The sequence below is a fragment of the Suillus subaureus genome, assembly GCF_016647635.1.
Source record: "Suillus subaureus strain MN1 chromosome Unknown BJ212scaffold_193, whole genome shotgun sequence".
NCBI lineage: Eukaryota > Fungi > Basidiomycota > Agaricomycetes > Boletales > Suillaceae > Suillus > Suillus subaureus.
In genome coordinates this window covers 23,229-30,648 of record NW_024538749.1, presented here as the reverse complement: position 1 = coordinate 30,648, position 7,420 = coordinate 23,229, and the positions used below count along the sequence as shown (strand labels likewise).

At 46.5% G+C, this 7,420-nt stretch overlaps 2 protein-coding genes across 2 annotated transcripts; both read right to left on the bottom strand.

Moving 5' to 3' along the window:
* Positions 1–968: 968 nt before the first annotated feature.
* On the bottom strand, positions 969–2,791 carry BJ212DRAFT_1450408 (MFS general substrate transporter; the record flags this gene model as incomplete). Its single annotated transcript, XM_041338809.1, is given in 10 exon segments — positions 969–1,086; positions 1,138–1,198; positions 1,253–1,274; positions 1,294–1,441; positions 1,496–1,709; positions 1,764–1,980; positions 2,034–2,060; positions 2,112–2,331; positions 2,381–2,461; positions 2,517–2,791. The coding sequence occupies 10 exon segments, from the start codon at positions 2,789–2,791 to the stop codon at positions 969–971; spliced, it is 1,383 nt and encodes a 460-aa protein (XP_041185545.1).
* Positions 2,792–4,698: 1,907 nt separating this feature from the next.
* Positions 4,699–6,894, bottom strand: BJ212DRAFT_1488784 (cytochrome P450; the record flags this gene model as incomplete). Its single annotated transcript, XM_041341381.1, has 13 exons — positions 4,699–4,786; positions 4,845–4,977; positions 5,035–5,171; positions 5,218–5,242; positions 5,297–5,353; positions 5,404–5,593; positions 5,642–5,655; positions 5,714–5,843; positions 5,896–6,011; positions 6,064–6,215; positions 6,264–6,452; positions 6,502–6,631; positions 6,684–6,894. 13 exons carry the CDS (start codon positions 6,892–6,894, stop codon positions 4,699–4,701), a joined length of 1,572 nt encoding a protein of 523 aa, XP_041185544.1.
* Positions 6,895–7,420: the final 526 nt, after the last annotated feature.

The following is a 7,420-nucleotide window of genomic DNA, read 5'->3' as shown; positions in this document are numbered from 1 at the left end:
CATTGTCAAGGTAAATTTTTGTTGCAATCATTGAGCCGAACGCTCAATTGGACAGTAGTTGACAGATCGTCGGTCATATCTTAACAATTTTTCGGTGATTTCGGATGTTCAGATGGAGAATTCGATAGGCTATGTTCCCGGGATCATATACATATATATATTAGTTTTTGACGAGTTTTTGACACCCCAATATCAACCCCAAGTTATCGACTCGTTAAAAACACGTTAAAACCCTGTCAAAAACTCCAACGTCAAAAACTCGGTAGTTTTTCACGGAGCCCTAGAATCCACCGAAAAGGCACCTTACTCCATCAAAAGAATTTGGGTCGTGAATAAATGTGCTATGTATGTTCAGTGTAAGAGTTTAAATTTAAAGCGAGCACGTACCATGAGTAAAGCAGAGTAAAGCGCGTTGCGCTCACGCACTGAACTCGTACACGGCGTGGACGTGGTCCACGATGTGTGATGGAGAAAATCAACGTGGCGGTACCCGGCGCCGGCCCGCAGTCTATTGTATTCTGCAAATTCTCATCATCAAGTTTTCAATTGTTCCGAGAGCTGACAACGGCAACGATGACTTATATTATCACTCGACTGGACATCAAACTGAGGTCACCTATCGATCTTCAGTCCGAAAGTCCAGAGGAACCCAGATGTGGTCGGTAGACACCAAGTTCACCTTGTCCACTGTCGGCAGCCTGAGCGTTTGAGAATTGATGTATGTCCTATCAATACATATAACGCACGATTCCTCCTGATAGCAAGACGACTACAGATACTCGAAGATACAAAAACAACAAAAATCTCATTACAAGTTCGTGTGTCATAAATACATCCTCTCTTGCTGCACGAACACATGTCGCTTTACTTCTTAGACTTCTCAATGGGTTCAGGAAGTCTCTCGACGTTTGGGCGGGCCAACCTGGGGAAACCAGTAAGTACGTCAGGTAACAAGGCAACAAATTAACTCACAGAGCCTCATCATCCATCTCCGTGTAATCTTTTACGCGCGCGTAGACCAAGGGGAAGGCACATATCATGCCGGCAGCCGCTAGGACCCAAGTAGAAATGAAAATGTCCATATATCTATGAAAAAAAATCAACGTGTATAACCTTCTTGAAAACAGCAAAGCTTACGGTTTTTGTACAGCATCGAGGCGCCACACAACAGCGGATCCAGCAGACTGGAAGCATTTGTCTTGGAAAGATTAGAACTGGGCTGTTGTGTGACCTCAATGTGAAATAATCTTACAAAAGCCGGTGAACACGGCAAGCTTTGCGGGGTCATTGGACATAGCGCCCCATCAGCCAGTAGGCAGTTGTCTGCCACATAGAGTCTAGGAGACCATAGAAAATCATGAGCCAAACATGTGCAGGGTAACCTGGATCGTTGATATCCATCTTGACCGCTGTAGGAGGGTCGGAGACGCGAGTATAAGTCCTGTGGAGTTAATGGTCATATTAAACAAAAGATGGACCGTGACTTACGACTTACAATTGGTAGTAGTATGACCATAGATGAACGGCGAAAACGAGGACCACTACAATCGACCAGCCCAAGAATGCACGGACACGTCTACGGAACCGCCTCAAATCCAGAACAAAATGACCGATGAAGAATGAGCCAAAGATCTGAGCAGTCCAATAAACGAAGTTGTTCAGGCCACGGGTGCGAATGTTGAATAGGGCGCCATTATAATCATTGAATTCTGGAAAACGCGTCAACCTCTTGCAGTGTCATTTTCCTGTGATGTTTGACTCACGCCAGGTGTAGAAGTAGTTGCTGGCGAAGAACATGGGGAACAAGAGTACAATCCAAGGGTCCGTGTACAGTGCCACAAATAGACTGATAAACTCAGTTTTCCAAGAAGGGTGACGGATAGGTGTGACTCTGGTTCCGTCAGTACGGATCATCTTATATGGGTCTGCAAGGAAGAGGGGCAAGACGACGCCAGTAAGGGAGAGGATCAGAAATCCGATCTTCAGCAATATGGTCAAAACAACCACAGAAATTTCATCACAATAAAACTCACATAGGTTCCATTTCCAACTTTGTTCGCCTGATTTCTGTGGATGAATATCGTACAGCTTATATAGCAAAGATGATTTACCGTGGAGTTAAAATTCGACCCGAAGGCTACCGAGGAGCCGACGACACTTCCTAGGTTAAAGATAGCCCAAAAGTAACCAATGAACGTCCCCTTCTGAGCCTCAGTCGGGTATGCCATCATCAAGGATCCTTGCGCAGTCCATACCAATGCCGCACAGACGCCCAAGATAGCCCCAGCGGCGACAACAAAGTCGCCTGCACCGGGATGAATGCTCGTCGCACTATTTGACCCCGTTTAAGGACTTGAAGACAGAGTAAGGGAAGACTCACAAGTAAGACCCAATTAACAGAGAATATCCCCATGTTCCAAGTAATAAGCAAACTCTAGGTCCAACCACGTTGTGCACGGAGCTACACAGGGATAAATCAAATGATCACACGATACCGAGCACCGCGGGTGACTGACCCAGAAAAAAAGGCGAAGAATGCAAAAGTAGAATAGAGAGCAGAATTTGCGTTTGCGGTGGTAGTTGCATCGACTTGACCAGCAGCGCCAAGGCCGGTAAGGGCGTTAAACATACCCGGGCACATAAAGCACACGACGCCCACCAAGCAGACCTGTGTGGCTGGATGGTAATAGATACCTCTCCATCCTCTGGGACGCTCGTAGATCTCGACTTGGTCAGTAGATGAAGTTTCAGATCCGGTCCCATGGGCCTTTTCTTCTCCAGTGGCCGACATGGCAGAAAGAATGGGGCGAGACGCGCAGCGTTTGATTACGAGTAGCCACGTTTATAATTATATGGGCGCAAAGTTAATTGAGGCCCGCAGGAGCTCTATGTGTTCTGCGGTAATAGGGAGGCTAGACAGCTCAACTTGAGTGTGCCGTTATGAAGTTCAGTTAGGCATGTATTATGCCTCAGGTGTGACAGGTGACCTACTGTAGTACCAACTAGAGTTCTTCGCAGGTCTCCGCTTGATTCCGGTCCTTCCGGAAGTCGATAAGAGAAGTATCTCTTGGGAAGATGCCACATCAACCCGAGTCCGAATAGAGGAATTTAGGGTTATCGACACTACTACGTTATCTAGAAAGTAACGTCGAGCGCTTCAACGATAATATGAAGAGGGAAATTACCATGTCGCGTTCTCGACCATACGATCCCCTGGGCACCCACAGACGAAATATTGCCGACTCCCATGCTATCGGCCACCGCTGAGTTCCAAGAAGTTCTAACTTGAAATGCCCAGAAATGAACACTAAGAGGTTTAGTTGTTGAAACAAGCAGAGCCATGCACAGCCTCGATGACACGTTCCCATCGGAAGATCACGTCGGAGATTATATAATTAAATAATTAAATGTTCGCTTTCAGAAAGAGCTGGATTCGAACGATTGTATATAGGAAGTCGATCTGACTCAGCAAGCAACACTCGCTCAGACTCCAATCCCTTCTATAGCAGACTCGTTCATTGTACAAGGATCTATGGGCCACTCTCCCCACGGAACATGAGGCCAGATTCAAGGGCAACATGCACCATGATCATGCCATCAATGAATCATGATATCTTTTTCAACGTTGTATCCTGTTTGATGTTCTTTCTTTTCATTTAAGTTCACTCTTCTTGAAGTTCTTCAATGCGTCCAGACTTCCGAGTCGTTATGATACGTTCCTATTGAGCTCGACGAAGATCGCAATTTCTTCCATCGATCCGATTCATCCCAATGATCATTATCCCATTTTTCCAACACACAAAATCCAGACTCGGTGTACCCTAGCCAACCATGTTCTTCTTGAGACTATCCGTGTGCAGATAGTCTCCATCAGCGAATTCTTGAGCTTTTAACAGCGAGTTTTCATCTCCATCCAATGATAAGTTTCATAAACCTTCAAGCTTGAAGTTGGGAAGCCTTTCATCAAAGCTCGCTTCTTTGTATGTGAGCACACTGCGCAGTGCCTGATTATGCTTACTGATTGAAGCTTGATTGGGGTTTCGGTCAGGGTACTCCGCTGTTGGAGCATGCTGGATGCATTTCATTCCTGCGGTCACCTGGATCGGATGCATATGCACTGCAGTTAAGGTTTCCGACGAATAGCTGTATCTTTGACAAGCACCGCGATTGATCAAGTCCTTATTGGATTTCACAAAAAGATGAAATTCAAATTTCTATGTGGCCGATGCAGACTGGCCCATCTATCAAATATCCGGCGGTATCAACGGGACTAATAGAGGAGGGATCGTTCCTGAACTGTCCTGATGAACGGTAACCTGACTCTAGCAGGACATGCGTATTAATACATCTCCCATTTTGGGAGCAGCAGCGAAGTACGAGTGAAGCACTGACGTCACACGAAATGTGCACCTGAGATGTCCGTACGCTTGTTGCCTGCAGTCGTTCGATGGGGACTAGTCGGGGCATATCATGGGCATGAAATACAGAAGACGCAGAGAGCTATATTCCGGCACGCCGTCACCGAAACGTCGCAGGACCCTCGACACAGCAGTTAGACACGCTTGGTGACTGAAGCCCACATGACATATTTCTGTTCATCATGTCTGCTCACCTAGTATACAGGAAGTACATACTCAATCGATCACTCCTCTAGTGCTTCAATCAGACTACAGATGGGGGAAACTGTCATTCCGTCTTTCAAAACTCGGCAGTTCGCCAACCGTCCACAACGTCAGAATGAATGTGAGACCGTGCCGAAATACTGCAAGGGAAGACTGCAGGACAGCTGAAGCAATGAAACCGTTAGCGACGAGAGGATAGGACGACATGAGGAAGTCAAGTACCGAACCACTCCCGGGATGAACGTGGGGGTGAAGCTGATCACTTTGCCTTGGTCGTCTTTTGCAGAAGAAACATCCAACGTGGCCAACATAGTCGCAATGGCAGACCACGCGGAGGCATCAGCAGTATACCGCCCTGATTAAAGCCTATCTGTCAGGGGATCTTTTGGAGGATTAAAATAACTTAACAAACCTGGACATATACGCCGGCCAAGGCCGAAAATGTATTGTGCGGGGTCATCACTTGTCAACGCACCATTAACGTCGATGAACCTCTCTGGCATAAAACGAGATGCGTCGGGGTACCGCCTTTCATCCCGTGTAATGCCCCTGCAATCAAGTTAGTATGACGAAAACTGGGAAGAACATATCGGACCATGTATTGTACGTGATGATTGCGCCTGATGTACGATATTATAAATGATCGTTGTGTTGGTGGGACAAAAATAGCGAACCTTTCGGAATGAAATAGCCATCATATACGTCATCACTCGAGGTAGCATGTGGTACGCCTATGAGATCATCTTCAGTACAGGCCAGATCACTTGGCAGAGAAGAATACCAAGGGGTACAACGGGCTGCCATCGGAAAGTCTCCCGCACTACCGCATCTATGTAGGGTAGTGATGCTCTGTCCTCGAACGTTGGCAGTCGATCTCTTCCAATCACCGAATCGAGTTCTGCTTGTGCACGTTTCTGAACGTCTGGATATAATACCATGGCCAAAACAAAAACCATCATGTTTGCCGCAGTCTGCAACGATGATAAGCAGCGGACGACATGACGGAGTTATCCACTTACCGTCTCATATGAAGCTGTGTAATATTAATGTACGTCGAGAGTACAGTGTTGCTTGTAAAAAAGCTGACTTACCTATAATAGCAGTAGTAGCTGCTTTCCTCAAGGCATTCCTGAATGCAGGTTTGGATGTCTCCTCTTGTGCTTCCATCCGTCGCAAATTTTCTGCAACCATTGAAGATTGAGCGACGAACGAGCTGTCGGCCTTCGCAAGGGTCGGATCAATGTCTGGAACCAAGATAAAAATAAGTACCTACCATGTGCTGCTGCACATACTGGAATGGCACGTCGGCCATTTGATTGACACGCTCGGTCGAAGATCGAGCATCACGCTTGATCGAGGATCCCCAACACCAGTCAGGTAACTTTAGTACTGAAAGTGCATGTTATGTTAACGCTTTCTCTTCTAGGAGAGTTGAGCTCACAAAAGGGGAAGGTCTTGAGCATCAATGCTCTCTCTGGGGTCAACAAGGTCAAGCCCGGAACCAATGCATTTATCACAGTCTGCACCACAGGGTCATCACGAGCACTGATATTGTAGTCGTATACAGTTGACATCACAACAGATAACGAGAATCTGTGAACAGGTGAGTAATCGTTCAATTTGTAAAAATCAATTGCTGACGTTGCGAAGTGGTCATAATAGTGTTGAGGGTCATCGATTAGGTTGACGACCATCTCACGAACTCGTCTGATCTGCATTGGGAAAAATTTGATTGCAGATTCAGGACGGAAAGTTTGGTGGAAAAGTCGTCGGCAGAGACGCCATTCATCACCATAACCTAAGAATGCAAAGTTGATCGACAAGCCATATCTGCAAGAACCTCAGCCTGATTGAATAGAAGAATACTGAAAGGACGCACGGCTCGAGTGTAGCTAGGTGTGGTCGGTCGGAGTAAATACGAGAACGCTTGTCCAATAAGGCTTCTGCGATGTGTTGAGAATTGATCACTACCATTTCCTCGTCTAGATTCCGCACGAAGATCAAGTCCCCTGATATAATAATTTGCACCACATATGTCTATACGCATCTCTGTTCACGTACCATACGCAGCACACCATTCGGTATAAGTCAGCCAAGGTTCCTTAGCGTTGATAGATAAAACGCTCCCTAACAGTGGGAGTGGCACTGGGCCAGGAGGAAGAGAAGGGTTGTTCTGTTGCTTCTTGATCAACCGCATAAGTGCCGTGACGGCGACGAAGGAAAGAGGAATGCTCGCGAGGATAGCAAGGTGACCATTAACTGCAGGGGCCATAATTTGCGCAGTCCTAGTAGTTTGGCAAACCGTATATAATGCAATCGTCCTTATAACCACGGAGAAGTTGTAAGTCGCCGCCTGTGCGTTGATTATGCGATTCGGTCATGTGTCGGTTTAAGATATATCTTGCTTCTCGCTCAGATCGTGTCGACTTCTGCGGCGGTAGCGGACGATCTGGCCAGATATGATAAATATGATCATGGAAGACGAAGACACACACAAGATGTAAAATATCTTTGCATTCCGGATTTTTACTGCATCCTCATACCCATGTTAATACATATTGATTGGTTTGGTTTCGAACTGATTTCTTCGAGTCGTTGGAGCCAGGACGAAGAGGCGAACAAACAGCGAATCACGATGACCCGGACAGGGAAGCGAGAAGAGCGGGCGCGAAGTGATACGATCCAGAACCCGCAAAACCCCATATACGAAATTTACCCTTCGCAAGGTAAAATCCGTCTGATAAACTGACTTACTGTAAGGTGGAATTCAGTGGTGAATTTTCGAAGTAACCGCAAGT